Genomic DNA, 20,430 nt, shown 5'->3' with positions numbered 1-20,430 from the left:
TGCTTCCAGTTCTCCGAACCGCCCATCACTATTGCTACCAGATCGGGTGATCCAGTCCGAACCGGGAGCATTTCACCCCTGGTCGGTCCCCAACTTTGCGGCTTGGCGGCCCGGCTGAAGTGGGGGGAGAAAGTCACTGGGCCGCGCAAGTGGCGGTCCATCACACACACACACACAGCTTGACTCACGCACGCACATGCAGCTTGACTGCAAGTTGAGTTGCACGTACATGTATGCACACACGCGGGCCTGTCGCTCGCATGAGTAGAGTTGTGCAAGCGCACGCACATGCGCCAACCTGCAGCCCAGTTGAGAATAGACCACAGCCCAGTAGTAGGCCGCAGCGCGGGGGTTGGGGACCTCTGCCTTTAGGTCTTCAGAGGATGCCCTCCTCACCTGCCATAGTCACACTACTGTTCTGATTTGGTTCTTTAAGTCAGGAGTGTTCAAACTTGGCAACTCTTATGGCTCGTGGAATTTCACTCCCTGATTTGAATTGAAGTGGCCAAGTTTGGGTACCCTTGTTCTAAGGCAGGGGTGTCAAACTCAATTTCATTGAGGGCCACATCAGGGTTGTGTTTGACCTCGGAGATGGGGGGCGGTGGGCGTAGCTAGGATGGGCGTGGCCAGCTCAATGTCACTCGTGTCGGGAGCACCTGTGGTGGCCAAGTGCTAAGGCAGGACTTCCCTCAAACCCTCCTTCACTCTCATTATAATCTTCCTTCCTTCCTTCCTTCCTTCCTTCCTTCCTTCCTTCCTTCCTTCCTTCCTTCCTTCCTTCCCTCTCTCCTTCCTTTTCCTTCCCTCCTTTCTTCTTCCTTCCCCTCTTTCCTTATTTTTCCTTCCTTGCTCTCTTCCCATCTTCCCTTCTTTTTCTTTCTTTTTCCTCTTTCCCTTTCTCCTTTCCTGCCCCTTTTTGCATGCTCAAATGCAAAACGGGAAACATTTCTCCTTTTGTTTTGTCTTTAGTTTGTTTTGCTAGCCCTTTGCCCGCAAAAACTGATGTCAATAAACTCCTTGAAATAACAATAGTCTTACTCATTTTTTACTCAAAATTTCTTACTCAAAATTTTTGCTGGCAGAGGTCACCCCGAGAATTGTTTTCACCACGATGGCCTCCTACAGCCCTCTGCCAGCAAAAAGGGAGCTCGGGAGGGCTGCGCGTGGCCCTCCCGAGTTCTGTTTTTGCTGGCAGAGGCACCGTGGGCCAGGCCTTTGCTGTTTCCATGGCAACCCCGCTGGCCAGATCTAAGCACTCCATGGGCAGGATCTGGCCCGCGGGCCTTGAGTTTGACACCCCTGCTTTAAGACAATGCTGCTACTATAGTGCAATTGCAGATAGTGGCAAGGAACAGAAGTACCGAAAGCTAAATAAATAAAAGTCAGCCTTAATTTTTTTTTTTTAAAAAAAAATCACAATTCTTTCTAAATTAAAAAACACAAATCGCTTTCCCTTCTCTTGTGTTTTGAGGATGGATTCAAATGTGTGTGTTTTGTTTTTTTTAACCAAAGCACAAAGTTGCTTCCCTTACATCAAATGAACTGCTGGTTGCTACAACTACTGACCAAACTGTTTTTCTCCTGGGGACAGAAGAGGAGAAGATGAATGTAGCTACAGACCCCGAGACCCAGGGGTGAATGGGACAATTTCCCCTTTCCAATTATGTTAGCTCTCTCCGGGCTATAGACCATTTTAATTCCTGTCTTAATGACATTTATTAGCGCAGCACAACCCTACTCAATGCCTGGTCGACGGTGCAGCTTTTAAATTACAGGACAACCATTGTATTCAGCATTTTAGAGCAATGGTTTTAAGGAGGAAGATGAATATTTAAAAATACGTATCCGGGAAGCAGAATCCGTCCTTTGGTTTCAAAAGGCCATTCTTTGGCTCCACATTTTTATGGCTTAATCTTCTAAAAGTATTTATTTAATATTACATAAATATAGAGTGGTGGTGGAGGGAAGGAACTTCTTTAAAGCAAAGCGAGCTGCAGTATAGAAGAGGGTTTTATGCAATCTTTTCTTCCATCTGGTTTTACTGCAGTCAACTGAGGACATGACAGTGCGCTTAAAGGTTTTGTTTTTTTTTAAAAAAAGAATTTCTAGAATCAAGCTGTCTCCTTTAAATATAGCCGAAATTTAACCTGCTATACGAACTTAAACTTAAAAGACTTAAGATCCCCTTTAGGAATACTGTTTGATGCATTTTATGGGGTGTCACTGTGAATAACGGTGCAGAGTTTAAATCTGACACAAATCCAAAAAAACCAGACAAAATAGACAAATGATTAGACTCAAAATGTAGAAATAGCAATAGCACTCAAACTTATATACTGCTTTACAGTGCTTTGCAGCCCTAAGTGGTTTACAGAGCCAGCTTTTGCCCCCAACAATTTGGGTCCTTATTTTACCGACCTCGGAAGGATGGAAGACTGAGTCAATCTTGAGCCTGATGAGATTTGAACTGCCAAACTGCAGGCAGCCGGCAGTCAGGAGAAGTAGCCTGCAGTACTGCACTCTAACCACTGCACCACCGAGGCTCAATAATTTCTCCTTTGTAGGATCAGTCTTTAACAGAGGTCTTCAAACTTGGCAGCTTTAAGACTTGTCGAATGAGGATCAAACTTCTGGCAGTGAGTTCAGTTAGTAGTAGCAATAGAAATAGCACTGGTTGTTTAATGGAGGAACTCTGTCCTAAACATTTAACTAAATGTTTCTGTTATTAGGAGTGCCAGCAGCCCCGGCAAAAAATCTCTCTCTCACAGCAGGCTAACAAGTCTGTCCGGCAGGGAGATGAATAGTTGTCTGCCACACCTATTCATCTCCACCACCTGCCTTTTATTCCCAGAGCTCAGGTGGGGCTTCATTAGCAGTGGTGGCTCTTCCGTCACAAGGACCGGCCCATAGATTTCCACTGCTCTCCTCTCCTCTGCCTTCTGTGCATCCACGCGTCAGGCACTGGACCCATCTGTTCCTCCGCTTCCTCATCAGCCATCTTTAGACCTGGGGGCTGTTGACTCTCCATCTGAGGGCTGATGGATGGCCCAGGCTCTGCCTCTGTCTCTATCTCTGCCACATCCATTCCCTCTTCCCCTTCTGAGCTCTCGGGTTGCCTTGATGCCTTGAGATCCTGACTCCCATGCCTCCTCCTCATCTGATTCGGCTGCTGGAGGGGCTGGCGGCCGACAACAGACTTGCAGAAAGATTACATGGTCCTGAGAAAGGGGAAGCATGAGAAAGAAACTCAAAGATAACTCTACCTACACTTTATTCAGTTTCAGCTGGTAAAATGGGTCACACTTGGGAGAGGCTCTCAAGATTCTGTTATTCTTACAATCAAGGACACTCCTGGAATCTCTGCGGTGTCTCTATTTTGAACTTGCCTATCTCAAGGAGCTGACTATTCCATTGGGAGAATGCAGTCCGAGAACCGTGAATGCAGAAATGTTCAGCACAGTGCAATGTGATATGAGTCCAGACAGGTTAGGCCTAAAAGAATTGACTAGGATTAGACACTCTGTATTATAGAATCACAGAGTTGGATGGGACCTTAGATGTCTTCCAGTCCAACCCACTCAAGACAGGAGACCCTATACCATTTCAGACAAACAGTTGTCCAATTTCTTCTGAAAAACTTGCAGTGCTAGAGCACCTACAACCTCTGAACCCAATGATTAATTGTTCTATCGGAAAATGTTTGCTTCTCTCGATTAGTTTCCATCCGTTGCTTCTTGTTCTGCCTTCAGGTGCTTTGGAGAAGAGGTTGACCCCTTTGTCCTTATAGCAGTCCCTTAGATCAGTGGTCCCCAACCTTTTTATCGCCGCGGCCCGCTGAGCGCGCGCAGGGGTGGGGCCACGGCCCAGGAGCCTTTGCGCAGGCCCATTGCGCACGGCCCAGGAGCCTTTGCGCAGGCCCATTGCGCACGGCCCAGGAGCCTTTGCGCAGGCCCATTGCGCACGGCCCAGGAGCCTTTGCGCAGGCCCATTGCGCACGGCCCAGGAGCCTTTGCGCAGGCCCATTGCGCACGGCCCAGGAGCCTTTGCGCAGGCCCATTGCGCACGGCCCAGGAGCCTTTGCGCTGCAGCGTTCCTGTCCCCTGGCCGCTGCGCGGCCCGGTGCCAGGTACTCCACGGCCCGGCACCGGTCCGCGGACCGGGGGTTGGGGACCACTGCCTTAGATAGTGGAACATTGCTTTCATGTCACCCTGAGTCCTTCTTTTCATTAAAGTAAGGTAAAAGGTAAAGGTTTCCCTACACACGCATGCTAGTCGTTTCCGGTTCTAGGGGTGCTGATCATCTCCGTTTCTAAGCCAAAGAGCCAGCGCTGTTTAAAGAAGTCTCCGTGGTCATGTGGCTGGCATGACTAAATGCCAAAGGCGCACAGAACGCTGTTACCTTCCCACCAAAGGTGGTGCCTATTTTTCTACTTGCATTTTTTATGTGCTTTCGAACTGCTGGCAGAAGCTGGGACAAGTAACGGGAGCTCACTCTGTTATGTGGTGCTAGGGATTCGAACCGCTGAACTGCCGACCTTCTGATTGACAAGCTCAGTGTCTTAGACACTGAGCCACCGTGTCCCTACCACGTCCCTCATTAAAATAGATATGTCCAATTCCTGCAACCGTTCATTGTATGTTTTAGCTTCCAATCCCTTAATTATCTTTGTTGCTCTTCTCTGCACTCTTTCCAGAGTCTCAACATCTTTTTTTTATATTGGGGTGACCAAAATTGGATGCAATATTTCTAATGTGGTCTGACCAAGGCATTATAAAATGGTATTAACACTTCCCATAACACTTCACTGTAACGGAAATGAGTAAGACCATTGTTATTTCAAGGAGTTTATTGACATTATTCTGACTTCTCCTTCATATTAGGAAGACTAGAAGTTCAGAGGTCATTCTGAATTAGCCGGCTTGTTTTTAACTTTAGTTTTCTGAATTAAGGAAGGGGAGGGGGAGAATCTCACATAGCTTCAAACCTTTTCTCGCTGTGAAAGTCTCAGATGTCCGATTCCCATCCCAGAATCATGGGCCACCCATTCAAGGTCGGGTCTTGATCTCCTGACCATAGTAGGGCCATGAAATCCTGGTGCCAGGTTTTGATAAAAATGGTGGAGTTATTCGTTGAGTTTCTGCATGGAACCTAGATCGGGGTCGGCAACCTTAAGCACTCAAAGAGCTACAAAGGTCCTAAGCAGAAGCCCCCCGTTCAATTCTGGAGCCAACTGGAAGTCTAGTTACCCCACCATAGAATCTGCTCCTAGCGTGGCGTTTTTTCCTCTGCCGACCAGAAATCTAGTTCTCCCACCATAGAGTCTCCTCCTAGCATGGCATCCTTTTTCCTCTACCTGTCCTAACTGAAAGCCCTATCAATTGTGGAGCCGACTGGTGACAGGGAGCTGCAGCAGAGGGATGAAAGAGCCACATGCGGCTCCAGAGCTACAGGTTGCTGACCCCTGACCTAGATATTGGGTATTTGTAGAAACTGGCTGGCTATGGGGTATCTTTGCTGTGGTTATTAAGGAGTTCCTGGCAGTTTGTAAGATATTTGAGTATTATTTTGCTTGCTATGTAGATTTTTTACGCTATGCTTTTCAATCAGTTTGCTTGAGCTAATCATAAAGCATCAAATCCCTTTATTTACTGGAGTGTTCATTGTCTCTGGATTCAAAAGAACCAATTCTCAAGACACCCGATCACTGTGTCAACTCTGAAGCTGACCTGACCAGAGCCATTTTGGAGTTTCTGTGTTGCCATACTGGAGCTGAGAGATAGGGAAGGGGGAATATAGAGAGCTGGGGTTTGTAGTCAAAACAAAATACTTTTTCTTGGGAACCAAGGACATTCTCACACCTGGTCAGAGAGAGAGGAGGAGTGAAGTTACCAAGCAACTGGACGGCACCCTGATTGGACCATGTGATTTAATGTTTGGGGAAGGAGAAAAACTTTTACTTTTAATTTGGTGAAAACCATGGGGACCGTCAGAGTTGGTTTTCATCAGATCTGTGCCAATATGATAGATCCAATAAAACTATTTTTTGAGGAATCTACAACCCTCGGAATTTTGTTTGCTTGGAACCCTGACACACTGCTTTTAACACTTGGCAAAACACACTGTAAGTCAGAAGATCACACAATTTGCTACTGAAGGCATCAAAAACGAAGGACATTTTTTTTTTCCACAATCAGGATGAATATGGCCAACACACTATTTGGATACTGCGCAGTCAATGACCAAGTATCAATTAGACTTTGCAGGTAACATTTTAAATAGTACGGCTATCCAAGTTTATGCTCCAACCATTAAAAGGCAGGAGAAGTTTGGAGAGCGTTATGTCAAATTCAATCTGAAATTGACAAAACATGCAAGATATACTGCTTGTGGTGGAGACTGGAGTGCCAAAATTGGAAATAGTCAGAAGCAAACAGTTTGACAGTATGGATTAGGAAGAGAAAAAAAAAATGAAGCAAGACAATGACTTAACAACTCCTATCGATCTAAAGTGTTTTTTCGTTGCTAACACCGTTTCCAAACAAAATGATCCCTATATAATAGACGCTATCAAATCAAATCGAGTGTATTATTGATACAAGGAGCTGGAAGAACTCAATGGTAACAGCAAAGAGAAAGCCGTAGTAAGACCACATCTAGAATATTGCATACATTTTTGGTCACTACGGTATAAAAAAGATGTGGAGACTCTAGAAAGAGCGCAGAGAAGAGCAACCAAGATGATCAGGGGACTGGAAGCTAAAACATATGATGAATGGTTGCAAGAACTGGGCATGACTAGTCTAGTGAAGAGAAGGACCAGGGGAGATATGATAGCAGTGTTCCAATATTTGAGAGGCTGCCAGAGAAGAGTAGCTATTTTCCAAAGCACCTGAAGGCCAGACAAAGAATAATGGATAGAAACTGAACAAGGGGAGATTCAACCTGGAAATAAGGAGAAACTTTCTGACAGTGAGAACAATCAACCAGTGGAACAGAAGTTGTGGGAGTTTCATCACTGGAAGATTTCAACAATAAGTCTGATACAGTTCCAGACAGGATTAAGAAGTTTGGACTATTAGTGGCTGACCGACATGGAAACAAATAGTTGTCAGCTACACCTATTCATCTCTGCCCCCTGCCTTTTATCCCCAGAGCTAGGGTGGGGCTTAGCTAGTAGCGGTGGCTCTTCCATCCCAAGAACTGGCCCATAAAGTCTTGGTGCTTTCCTCTCCTCTGCCTTCTGTGCATCCATGCGTCAGGCACTGGGCCCAGCTGTTCCTCCTCTTTCACATCAGCCATCTTTAGACCTGGGGGCTGTTGACTCTCCATCTGGGGGCTGATGGACGGCCCAGGCTCCACCTCTGTCTCTATCTCGGACAGCTCTATTCCCTCTTCCCCCTCGGAGCTCTGAGATTGCCTCTATGCTGGCCCCCACTCCACCTCCTCATCTGATTCGGCTGCTGGAGGGGCTGGCGGCCGACAAGCCACAACAATACGGAAAGCAACAGAAGATCCAATAAAGGGTCCAAGCAAACTAGGCCAGCAAATATGGAGAACGACACAATGGCCGACAGAAGAGGTCAATCTACCTATCAAAACTGAAGAAAGAAGACTTAACAGAATGTATTGTACAATTCTTAACTTCACTTGCTAGCAAAATAATGCTCGGGATTGTCTGATGGCAGCTTAAGAGTCCTACATGGAAAGGGAGACGCCACATGTTCATGCCAGCTTTAGAAAAAGTCAAGGAACAAGACACAACATTGATGATCCCTGCTGGATGTCTGAGAAAACCTGAGGAGTACCAAAGAGGAATCTGTATTCATATAGAGAAAAAAGATCTTTATTCATATCAATCATGACAAGTTGTAGAAGGTTCTTAGGAAACCAGGAATTCCAGAACACCTTATTGTCCTCTGAGGAGAAACCTTTGCACAGGACAGAAAGTCCTGTGGACTAAGAGCCGAGGTGGTGCAGTGGTTAGGGTGCAGTACTGCAACTACTTCAGCTGACTGCTAGTTCAGCAGATCAGCGGATCAAATCTCACCGACTCAAGGTTGACTCAGCCTTCCATCCTTCCGAGGTGGGTAAAATATTGCCCCCAGATTGTTGGGGGCAATATGCTATTTAGTATACTGTCTTTGGTGTAAGCCGCCCAGAGTCCTTGGAGAGTGGACGGCATAGAAATATGAATAATAATAATAATAATAATAATAATAATAATAATAATAATAATAATAATAATAATAATAATAAAATAATAATAATAATAATAATAATAATAATAATAATAATAATAATAATAATAATAATAATAATAATAATAATAAGTTAAAGTCTAGATGGACATGGCCAAAACAGACTGAGCTCCAGATTGGCAAAGGAGTGTGAGAACGGTGTTTATTTTCCTCTTATTTATGCTGGGTATAGTTTATGGCAAGCTAGGTTGAAAGAAGGTGATGTGGTTTTAAAATTGTTATTAGACAGCTAAACACAAGTGAGCAGGATTTTTGGTTAACTGAATTTCTACCAACAGCATGGCATTAAATATTGGGTTCCCCATCCTTTCTCTCCATGGGATTTTGTATCTAGAAAGCCTGTTGACATTTAATCAAAGTCTTTTCTGCCTCTTGTTTACTTCCTCTGACTGCACCCATAGTAGACAACCACCTTTCTACAATAGGCAAGTTTGAAAGAAACAATATCCCGAGTTATTCTTAAAGAGTCGTTGAGTTGAGTAATGTGAAAATTGAAGTCATCCATCTACGAAAAAGTTTCATCATTGAAGAAGATCCTTTCGCGCAGGACAATTTTTTTTCTAAAAAAACCCGTTTATTTACATCTCTACAAAGGTACAATAATAAGTGATGAAACACTTTGGAGTTAAAACAAAAATCCAGAAAAGCTATTTTGTGTTACAAAGTTTGTGAGGGGGTGGGAAAAGGAGCGGTAACATAAATATCGTACTGGTGTTTCATCTGCAAACTGGCTATAGTTTTGGAGGCACGTTGGTGAAGGAAGGATTTTGAAGCTGTCCGTATCCATGACCGAAATCCCTGGAAAACAGCAGAACAATATAGAAATTAATAATGATTGATGCTTCTCTTGAGACGTTCATGTTGCAAGGATGGAAAATAGCAATTAGAAAGAGTAATAATTTGTTTGAGGAAACTGAGAACGAACAGCAAATTAACACGGGCTTGGCTTTACCGTTTGGCAGAAATAATCTACGACTCAAAGCTTAAAACAGCAGGCTATGCATTAAGAGAGACCTTTAAATATTTCATGCTTCAAATGTAAACAAACGGGGATATGTCAAGAACAGGGCTGTCATTATTTTGACTGCCTGCGACTTGAATTGTAGCGTAACACAGCGGTCCCCAACCTTCCTGGAACCGTGGAGTGGTAGCAATGGCAGCAGCGGAAGGGAGGGGGGAGAGAGGGATGGTTTCGTGGGCGTGTCTGCCATTTACACAAATGGAGCTTCGCGCGTGCGTGTACTTGCCCACCACTCGCGTGGCTCAGTTCTCAACAGGCCACGCTCCAGTACCGGGCCATGGACTGGGGGACCCCTGACATAACAAAATCAGTAACTTGACTTTGACTGGAACTTACAAAGCTGTATGTAAAGCATGAGCTACCTATATGTGCAAAAAATCAATTTACAGTGGTACCTCGGTACTCATCGTTAATTGGTTCCTGGAGGCGCAATGAGTACCAAACAAATTTTTCCCATAGGGAATAATGTGGTGAGTCACAAGGCAGCTGAGACTGACAAGTTCTAACTTGTGCATTGATTACCAAACAAACAATGAGTACCAGGACAAAATTTTCACATTGAAATGGGTTGAATACCAAATTCGATGAGTTTCAAAGCAGTTGAGTACTGAAGTACCGCTGTACTTCAGGTTTTATAAAAATACATACATACATACATGTACTGTATGTATGTTTTCAGAACAATTTCACTGGAGCCAATTTCTAGAAATTAAAAGCCCAATATTTTTTCAGAACAATTTCATTGAAGGCCACTTCTAAAACATTAAAAGCACGGTGGACCTCATTAATTGATACGATTGTTTAACTTCTTCTATGTTTTGCCTTACAATTCGTTTTATCACATTGTTTCGTCCAGAGTATTTGGTTCAATTGGTTAATATTTTAAAAAATATATGCAAGAGAACTCCGCCAATAGGTCAGGCAATCCCTAATTTGAAATTATTTCGGCTTTAAGTTCTATATTCTGTTGCTACCATTTATTAAGCAAAATAGTAAATGAACTACATCATTAATCAGAATAGTGAATGGACTTTTCCTCTTATAGTTGTAACATTCAGACATGCAGAAACGTAAACTCTAAATTCAAGCTAAGCAATCTATTGCTTGCACTCTGGACTGAAAACAGATGAACGTTTTCAGATACCCCCCACCACCCCCTTGTATATCAGGAGCATCCAACTTTGGCAACTTTAAGACAGATAGACTTCAACTCCCAGAATTCCCCAGCCAGCCATCCCTGCTCTAAGACTTCTAAATTATACTTCCTTAAAAAAAAAAAAAAAAGAGAGAGAGATAATATTTTCTTCGGAAGATGATGCATTTGGAAAGAAATATTGCCTAGGCAGAGATTTAACTTTTAATGAACACAAGAAAAAAATAAAGCTATTGTCATTATGAAACAGTATGTATAAAAAATGCATTATTTTCAAGAATCATAAAAACGGAATGCTTTTTCTCGTAAACCTAGACCAATATTGAATAGTTTGGATCTGAGTATATTAGATGTACAGATAATTGATAAACTGAATCAATATCTCTACTTAAATGCATTAAATTAAAATGAAGAATCAATTGGTTCATTTCTTGAAACACTGGTACCTATATTCTGCGCATTAGACAGCCATTTTATTTCCATCTCAAGGGTAAAAGACCATCCTAGACTGCACAGTAATTACGAGTGTTTAATTAACTGACAGACCAAAATAGAAATTATTAACTTTTGGAAAGAGAAAGACCCAAAAAACTACTCAACACAACCTCCTGAAATCTCATACTTCCCCTTAACTTTTATCTTTGCGAAATAAAAAAAAGTTTTTTCAGAAGTTTCAGAGGCTGAAAAAAAGGAAGGCACAGAGTTCACAACCAACCAACCTGTTGCTAAAATTCACCTCTGGAAACAGCTGATTGGGGGTATTCCAGGAGGCCTATCCACCTGCCAATCAGCTTTTTTCTTATTTTCCTCCCCAAAAACTAAGGTACGTCTTATACTCCGGTGCGTCTTATACTCCGGTGCGTCTTATACTCCGAAAAATATGATATTTCGTTCCATGCAGATTTATTAAAGAGTGCTTATGAAATTTTATTAAGTACATTTATACAGGAGCCCAACTGACAAATAATTGGCTCTTGGAGGCTCATATAGCATTCAAATGAAGACATTTGTTCGTTACCCAATTCAAAGGGGTATCCAGATATGGCGTTATTCCTGCTGCCTTAACCTCTATAACGGAAGCCAAAACTGTTATTGTGTTAGCACTTTAACTACTAGGCTGGCAGTTTTACTTTCTGAGAGTTTGTACTTTTCAAAATGACTTTTATTTCTGGAAATTCTGCAACAGGCTTCGATAAAAAACAATAAAATATTCTATAGTGCTCTTAAGGAGCAGCAGTACATCAGTTCGCATAAAATGTGCGGCATTTCATACTTTGAAAACAGCTGCCATTATGTGACTAGGCATTATGTGAGAGAGGAAGCTATTGAAGAAGGAGCTGTCACACTACTATGCCATGGTTAAACACATACTATTTCCCACATGCTATTTTCCCAAATGGTGTAAGAATGATATCACCAAATGCCAAGTAAACAAGCTTTAGCAGATCAAGATTGAAAAGACTTAAGGAACTGATGCTCAAAATTCTCTATAATTGGCTATTATTGAAATCTCATAAATGGATTCTTTGATGTAACTTTGGAAGTGGCGTGATTAGAATGTGCAGAAATGAACAGGTTAACATTAAGAATAAAAGATAAAGAGGGATCGGTGTACTTCAAGACATGGGGACGTTTTTATGATTGGCTAGCAAAGGAATATGAATAAAAATAAATGAGAGAACAAAAATAGAAATCCAGATGACACCTGAGTAAATGAAAAAGGGGGAAGGAGGGGGAAAATGAAAAAAGAGGTACTATATAAATGTACGTTAAGGATGATATATGTCTAACCAGCAAAATAGAAAAGAAATTGAAAGGAAAATGTGGGTAAATATAAGATTGGGGCTGCTCGAATACCATCTTGACAAAATATTGAATTGAAAAGGGACACAACAACAGAGAGGGAAGGGAGAGAGGAGTAGAGGGACAGGTAGGAAGGAGCGAGGAGAAGGGAGGAAGAGAGAGAGACAGAAGAAACGGAAAAGGAGAGGAAGAAAGGGAGGGGAAATAAGAGTAGGAGAGAAGGTTAGAAAGAGAGGAAGAGGGGAGGAGTAGGGGAAAGGAAGGGGAAGGAGAGGAGGAAAGAAGAAAGTTGAAAAGAATAGAAGAAGGGAGGGAAGGGGAAGGATACTGTAAAATCTCCATTCCCTCCCCACTCCAGGGGAAGAATACTGCAAAATCCCCATTCCCACCCCACTCCAGGGGAAGGATACTATAAAATCTCCATTCCCTCCCCACTCCAGGGGAAGGTTATTGCAAAATCCCCATTTCCTCCTGATCAGCTGGGACTCGGGAGGCAGAGAATAGATGGGGGCGGGGCCAGTCAGCATTTTTACTACCGGTTCTCCGAACCACTCAAGATTTCGGCTACCGGTTCTCCAGAACTGGTCAGAACCTGCTGAAACCCACCTCTGGTGCAAAGTCACTGAAATTTGGATGTCAATACAGGATTCATACTGGGCTCTGAGTTTCCAGACCTACCGCAAACATAATTTCTTGCATTCTTGATTTTTTTTCATCTACCCCATAAAAATACCTTCCACCACAAAAATGGAACCACACCTTGAGGTTGGACCAATGCCATAACTGCATTGACGTGAACTGTTTCTGAATTCAGATGCAGTAAGAAGCATCAACCATAGCTTCCAAGTCACCGTTAATGGTGCAATGGGACACTCTGGAAGCGGAGAAAAATTTGGTTAGAAATCTCCGATTTCCTTCCTGATGGGTAGGAAAGCATCAAACAGTCTGAAACACGGGTTAAGTTATTTGAAAGCAATTCTCTGGTACATTATTAACTAAAGCTTAAAATAAATATAGATATAGATATAGATATATAGATACCTACCAAAGTATCAAGAGAAAAAGGTCTCTTTGGCCTCCGTGCGTTCCATGTGACTCCTAATAAAAAGAAGAAAATGGTGGGGGTTTTTTACTAATTCAAGAAACTCCACTTTTCTAAAAATCTAAAATCAGAAGAACAAATCGTAAACCATGAACACCAGAATTAAAAGACACCAAGCCAACAAAAAAGGAATAAGGTTTAAGGGGCAAAAAAAAAACATCTCTTCATGTTTTGAGTTCTTAGTTACATTATTTTGTTCATAAATTCTAGGATTTACAAGTTACTAGTTATGATGTTTTACATTGGTTTAATCATGAAGACTTGGCTCCAATTAAACTGACTAAGGCTTTTTCTTTTTTTTTTTAGGTACTAGTACAAATTAAACTTTTTAAGATGAAATTTTAGGTGGTTGATCTTAAAAGCCTCTCTCTGTAATCTAAAATAAAACGGTGGTAATTGGTAACGCTTCCCTGCTTTTATGGGTTATATTAAGATAAATTAAGTGAGATTAAAATTTTATTTGATTTATTTACCTTTTGCAAATGAAGACCGTTTTAAGGGTTACATCCTCAGCCTCTGACGAAAAGCGACCGCAATTAGTCATGTCAGAAAATCTTTAAAAGCTTTGAGTTTATTGCTTCCGGCACGAAGTGAGGTTGTCATTAAGGTATCAAAACTCTCAGAAAACAACAACAACAAAAAAAAAAAATATTCCAAAGTTGCACTAATGAAGAAATTGCTCAACAAGATGAAAAACTAAGTCACAGGTTATTTTTTTGATTGATTCTCTGCGTTGTTTTTTTAATTTATCTGATTCAGAAAATGCATTAGCTATTTTAAAACAAGAATATATATATATATATTTTTAAAGTTGGAATCCAGCCGCTCAATACCGTTTGGATACTTCCTTTAACAACTCTTTATATCTATATTGTGTGCATAAATGGAAAACAACAGAGAGATAGCTACAGTAAACGTAAGGCACCTTTAGGTTTTTACCATTTTTTTTAAAAAAAAACCAAAAATAGCTGAAACAGATATTTTAAGAGGAACCATTTTATACTGATCGTGGTTAAAAAAAAATCACTCCTTCCCTGTTTACAACTATTTATTAAGGTTTTTAAATAAATAATGCATACTCTCACACACACTGATTTTTCTTTCAAAAGTTTATTTAGTATCAAGCAAGAATAAACTTTGCTTAACACTACAGAACATTTCAAGACTCAAATTACAAAATACCACATTATTTGCATTTGTGATCTTTCCCTTTTTTTTTTACGCATGTTTTGCAAGAGAAAAAACTAGCAAAATAGTTGAAAGGTAAAACTAGAGAAGAACTTAATTGTTGAAAACCTTTAAAATAAAAGGTTACGCTTAGGTTAAAATAATAGATTAACATGTTTAGTAAACCTAGCTGTTTTTAACACTAGTTAAAGGTTTTTTTTTTTTCCTTTTTGTATTTCTTTTTTTTTTTTTTGATCACCTATTTTCCTTTTTTTTCCCCTTCCTTCCCACCCTCTCCCAAATACAATCCAGAAATAAGAAAGCTCATTTCACATGTCTTCCTTCCTGTACAGGTTTTTCAGTCAGCAAAAAATAGATTAAGCTCAGTCCGTCCATTCAGATTAAGCACTTTGATTTTAATAAAAAGGGATTGTTCATAGAAAAAAATTACTTTGAACAGTTTACAGGACTGGTGGAGATTGGGCAATTCACAACATCGGACAGAATAATCAGTATCTTGCATATGGCTGCTCTCTGTAGCTTCCTTTTGTTGACCTGGCCGAAGGAGCCTTGTGTCTTGCGTTGGTCCAGTCTTCCTGTCCTGAAATCACAAAGTTTGGAAAAGGGGGTAAGGCGTTTTCTACCAAGCTTCAAGGTGAACATTTATTTTATTTTTCCCAAGATGGAGCAGGAATGGGTGAGGGGGAAAAAACATTCAACATCTAAAAGGAAAGATTTTTCACCCTTCCACGGTATCTTTTCCTTTGTCCTCATCAACCCCCGAAACACAAATTGCATGGGATTTCTGAACAAAAATTCAAACCTGGCTCAGAATGAGGATGCGGACCTCAACCTGAAGTCTCTGTAAAAGCTAGGCCCAAGCTTCATTCTTGAGTGGCAGCCAAGCTGTAGGCCACAGAATTACACTGGTACTCCTCTCCCCTCCTTAGCAACAGTTAAAAGCTGCCCTTTTTCCTGGTATAGAGTTGCGAGATATCTGTTTAATCCCATGAGAGCAGCATGCCCCAGAGTCCTCCCTTTCCGCCTTCCTTCCTGTCCTTCTCATCTTCCTTCCTTCCCTCTTCCCCTCCCATTTTCCTTCCTGTTCCTCTCACCTTCCTTTCTTCCCCTTCCTCTCTCTCTCCTTCCTTCCCCCTTCTCCTCCCATTTTCCTTCCTGTTCCTCTCACCTTCCTTTCTTCCGCTTCCTCTCATCTTCCTTTTCTTCTCCTGTCTTCCTTCCCCCTTCTCCTCCCGTTTTCCTTCCTGTTCCTCTCACCTTCCTTTCTTCCCCTTCCTCTCTCTCCTTCCTTCCCCCTTCTCCTCCCATTTTCCTTCCTGTTCCTCTCACCTTCCTTTCTTCCCCTTCCTCTCATCTTTCTTTTCATCTCCTCTCTTCCTTCTCCCTTCCCCTCCCATCTTCCTTCCTGTCCCTCTCACCTTCCTTTCTTCTCCTTCCTCTCATCTCCTCTCTTCCTTCTCCCTTCCCCTCCCATCTTCCTTCCTGTCCCTCTTACCTTCCTTTCTTCTCCTTCCTCTCATCTCCTCTCTTCCTTCTCCCTTCCCCTCCCATCTTCCTTCCTGTCCCTCTCACCTTCCTTTCTTCCCCTCTCTTCCTTCCCCCTTCCCCTCCCACCTTCCTTCCTGTCCCTCTCACCTTCCTTTCTTCCTCTTCCTCTCCTCTTCCTTCTCATCTCATCTCTTCCTTCTACTTTCCCCTCCTATCTTCCTTCCTGTTCCTCTCACCTTCCTTTCTTCCCCTTCCCCTTCCCCACCCTTTCTCTCTCTCTCCTTCCTTCCCCCTTCTCCTCCCATCTTCCTTCCTGTCCCTCTCACCTTCCTTTCCTCCCCTCTCTTCCTTCCCCCTTCCCCTCCCACCTTCCTTCCTGTCCCTCTCACCTTCCTTTCTTCCTCTTCCTCTCATCTTCCTTCTCATCTCCTCTCTTCCTTCTACTTTCCCCTCCCATCTTCCTTCCTGTTCCTCTCACCTTCCTTTCTTCCCCTTCCCCACCCTTTCTCTCTCTCTCCTTCCTTCCCCCTTCTCCTCCCATCTTCCTTCCCGTCCCTCTCACCTTCCTTTCTTCCCCTTCCTCTCATCTTCCTTTTCTTCTCCTCTCTTCCTTCCCCCTTCCCCTCCCATCTTCCTTCCTGTTCCTCTCACCTTCCTTTCTTCCCCTTCCCCACCCTTTCTCTCTCTCTCCTTCCTTCCCCCTTCTCCTCCCATCTTTCTTTCTGTCCCTCTCTCCTTCACTCCCTCCCTCCCAAGAAAAGAATAGAAAAAAACCACATAATGGTACCATTCTACTCATCTAAACCACTTCAAATAATGTAAAACATCAACAATAAAATCGTTAATGGGATGGCCCATTTTTTTGCTCATCGTCCAAAAGGAAGCAAAGATGGATGTAGGTGTATCCCCACCTTGGAGAAATCATTCCTGACTGGGGTATCCCAGCCTCAAATGATTCTGCCTGTAACTACACATATGAGTGTGCAAAAATCTGTAATGTAAGTGCATAATAGGAGTCTTGATAGCGCAGTGGTTAAGCTGCAGTATTGCAGGCTAACTCTGCCCACAGCCTGGAGTTCGAATCTTGACAAAGCTCAAGGTTGACGTAGCTTTCCATTCTTCTGAGGTTAGTAAAATGAGGACCCAGAATGTTGGGGGTAATATGTCGACTCTGTAAACCGCTCAGAGAGGACTGTAAAGCATTATGGGCCGGTATGTTAAGTCCGAATGCTATTGCAATAAATGATTCTTGACTCTTTTCTTTACTATTCCCAGCTCAGTCCCTGTGCATGAGGTGGGAGAAGAACAGGAGAACTGAGACTTGAGATGGTGTCAGCAGAAGTAGGGGGAAGACAACAATGACTCACTCCCTGTTTGCACCAAGCACACCGTGAGCTCAGGGCTAAAATGTTCGCCTGCAAGAAGGCAAACAGGGGACAACTCATACTGATGTCAGAGCATGGAACAATCAAAGCTCTGAAGTCTACGAAGACCAATTTAGCATGTTGCAAGGGGGAAAAAAGAGAAAGCTTCAGTAACTTTTCAGAGAATCGTGTAATCAGTTGCTTCCCCCTCAAGGTGATTTAAGAGTCATTTAAACCTGTGACATGGAGACAGCTTGCACGGTAGAATAATTTACTGTATCACGACAAACTCCCCAAGTTAAAGAGGATGGGTGCTTCAGTTGAGAAATGCTGTTTAATCCCCTCTTACCTACAAAGAGCCCCAGGGAAACAGGAATTCAGTCTTGTTTCCCCCAATGTCTAGCAATTAGCAGGGAAATCTGCAGTAACTCCCTCTGACAACAAGCAAAATATGGGGTGTGTGTGTGTGTGTGTGTAATTGTCTTCATGGGTGTGAAGGTGTCACTCTCAGTCCTGGTTGAAATTTCGAGTCCCCGATATCTAGCCACAATTTTAAACTTTTCATCTGTTTCCCCACAACATCTTGGAACATCCTTCATCCGATACCTCTAGTCTATTACAATCTTTAAAAATTCAGCTTTGAGCTCCCCAAATCTTTGCTTTTTGTTTCATTTCATTTCATGGCTGGCTGGGGAATTCTGGGACTTGAAGTCCACACAGCTTAAAATGGCGGAGGTTGAGAAACATTGCTAGAGATGAAGAGGAGTTGTTCCGTATTCCGTCGTACCTACGCCATCCAATTTAGTGGAATGGGCAAATGCCTTGGCCAAAGTTCCTTACATGGTCAGCCATTTTGGTATCCACCTCCCACTCAGGGATGAAATCCAGCAGGTTCTGACAGGTTCTGGAGAACCGGTAGTGGAAATTTTGAGTAGTTCGGCAAGTACCACCTCTGGTTGGTCCCAGAGTGGGGTGGGAATGGAGATTTTGCAATATCCTTCCCCCTGGAGTGGGGAGGGAATGGAGATTTTGCAGTATCTTTCCCCTGCCATGCCCACCAAGTCACGCCAAGCCCACCAAGCCACACCCACAGAACCAGTAGTAAAAGAATTTGGATTTCACCACTGCCCCCCACTCTCCAGTTTGGCTGGCGACATGGTAAATTTAACTTCCTAATCACTCCATTCTGGGACTGACCCCAGAATTCTCTGCGGTATAAAATGGCAAATTGAAAGGATCACAAAGCAGTGTCATATAAGCTAGTCCAACTACAGCTCAGTGGAGGAATTTAAATCCAGAAATCCTGAATTGGAGCAATCTAACCTTTACAATAACCATATAAGATAAAAATAAATCCCACTCACTCCCATATCTGTGTTGGAAACTAACATAGCTAACTTTGTTAGAACTCAGAATCTGCCTTCCTGTAATTTCAAACTCTCCTTTTGCATATACCGCATGCCGGAAAAAAGAGAGACAGAGAGAGAAAACATGCCTTCAATAATTTCATCTCCATGCATAATTAATTCCCATTTTCAATAATAATGACAACATGGGGCATTATTACTCTGGGAAACGTACGGTAGCCATCACCCCTTTTTCTACATCAAAGTAGAATTCCAGAATATTAAAGGTACTCACTGTAAGAATCGTACGTCTCATCGTTCAAGCCATGGGCATAGTCATAGTAATCGCCACCACTGTTTGAAAGAAGAAGAAAATATATTCATTCATCTGGTTACAAGACAGAATGAAGCTGACCCTACTTAGCAGCTACATTTTTTGAAGGTCTTTCAAAAGAGCCTGTAGTACAGTGGACTAAAGCACTGTTATTAACATCTGCTGCTTGCAATTACTGCAAGTTCAAATCTCACCGGGCTCAAGGTTGGCTCAGCCTTCCATCCTTTCAAAGGTAGGTGAAATGAGGACCCAGATTGCGGGGGCAATAAGCTGACTTTGTATAAATATACAAAAGTATGAAGGCGATTGCTTAACGCATTGTAAGCTGCCCTGAGTCTCCGGAGAAGGGCGGCATATAAATTAAAGCAAAAAAAAAGAAAAAAAGAAAAAAAGAAAAAGAAAAAAAGCAGCAAGAAGACATTGGTGAGCATTGCATATTGACACACTGAACTCTGAGAATACCTGACTCAGGTGACCCTAAATATATATACCAAATTTATATTTGCTGATAAAGAAATAAAGGGAGACTTTATCAGCAAATATAAATTTGGTATAAAATGGTTTGTCATGAATGCGACATGTTGGGGTAGACCAGATGCTTCGATAGAAAAACACACACACACACATATATATAAACACACCCTTTGAAGTAGACCATGATGTATAGGCAGACCTGTTGTTTGAACTTGCTGTCCGCCAGATGTTTCTTCACAGTTGTCCCCAAAACCTCACTACACAGGCCAAAGGGTAGGAAGACTTGGGAGGTTTACCCAGGTAAGTATTAAAGAGCTCCAAATTCAGGTGGCTAAAGGTATTCATTTTAAATACTTATAACAGTTCTTTGGTTTTGATTCCAAGGAGAAGCACAACGCCATAAGAGAAATCAAGTTATGATTAAAAAAAAAAAAATCACGTACAAAAAATGTGCTGACTTGATAATGCTTTAAAATGGCCACGGTGCTCAAATAAAGATGGAATTGTCTTTAAAAATAAATAAAGGCAATTCTAGTCCGCAGAAAGATTCCTTAGTGGAAAGTCGAATGCCAAAGTGAGCAAGTAAGCGAGCGAGCAAGAGAAATGAGCGGCTTGTTGCCTGCTTCTTCTCCAAGTAGAGATGAAGGATGAAGAGTTTTCTCCTGCTGGTGTTGTGGTGTAATGTGATGGGGGTTAGTGGCTCATAAAGAGGTGTGTCAGTTGCTGGTCATCATCTCAGAGGAGGCACTAATGGCTCTTCAACTAACTGCACGTCTACTTTAGGCCAACCTGGTCCATGATGCCAGATAACGCCTTGCTCTACTGAATCTTTAGATTCTTTTCAGCAATAAAAAAAAAATTGAATAGGAAGCGATCAAGACTAATCTGCTGTGACTGG

At 42.3% G+C, this 20,430-nt stretch overlaps 1 protein-coding gene across 5 annotated transcripts in view; it reads right to left on the bottom strand.

The window, feature by feature from the left end:
* Positions 1–8,811: 8,811 nt before the first annotated feature.
* Positions 8,812–20,430, bottom strand: part of KHDRBS3 (KH RNA binding domain containing, signal transduction associated 3) — a 129,341-nt gene continuing 117,722 nt past the window's right edge. For 3 of the 5 annotated variants that reach the window (XM_034434830.3, XM_087890914.1, XM_087890913.1), the window contains 2 exons: positions 19,020–19,078; positions 14,433–15,106 (listed from right to left, as the gene is read on the bottom strand). In XM_034434830.3, the coding sequence (XP_034290721.1) occupies positions 15,015–15,106; positions 19,020–19,078 (151 nt within the window). In that variant the 3' untranslated portion in view covers positions 14,433–15,014. Of the gene's footprint in view, positions 9,058–13,281; positions 13,335–14,432; positions 15,107–19,019; positions 19,079–20,430 lie in introns of those variants that run through there. The other 2 variants (XR_015733454.1, XR_015733453.1) reach the window with 1 other exon arrangement.

This window comes from Pantherophis guttatus, chromosome 3, assembly GCF_059756535.1.
Source record: "Pantherophis guttatus breed Tessera chromosome 3, ASM5975653v1, whole genome shotgun sequence".
NCBI lineage: Eukaryota > Metazoa > Chordata > Lepidosauria > Squamata > Colubridae > Pantherophis > Pantherophis guttatus.
The sequence above is the reverse complement of the archived record's forward strand: the minus strand, read 5'-3'. Positions and strand labels throughout refer to the sequence as shown.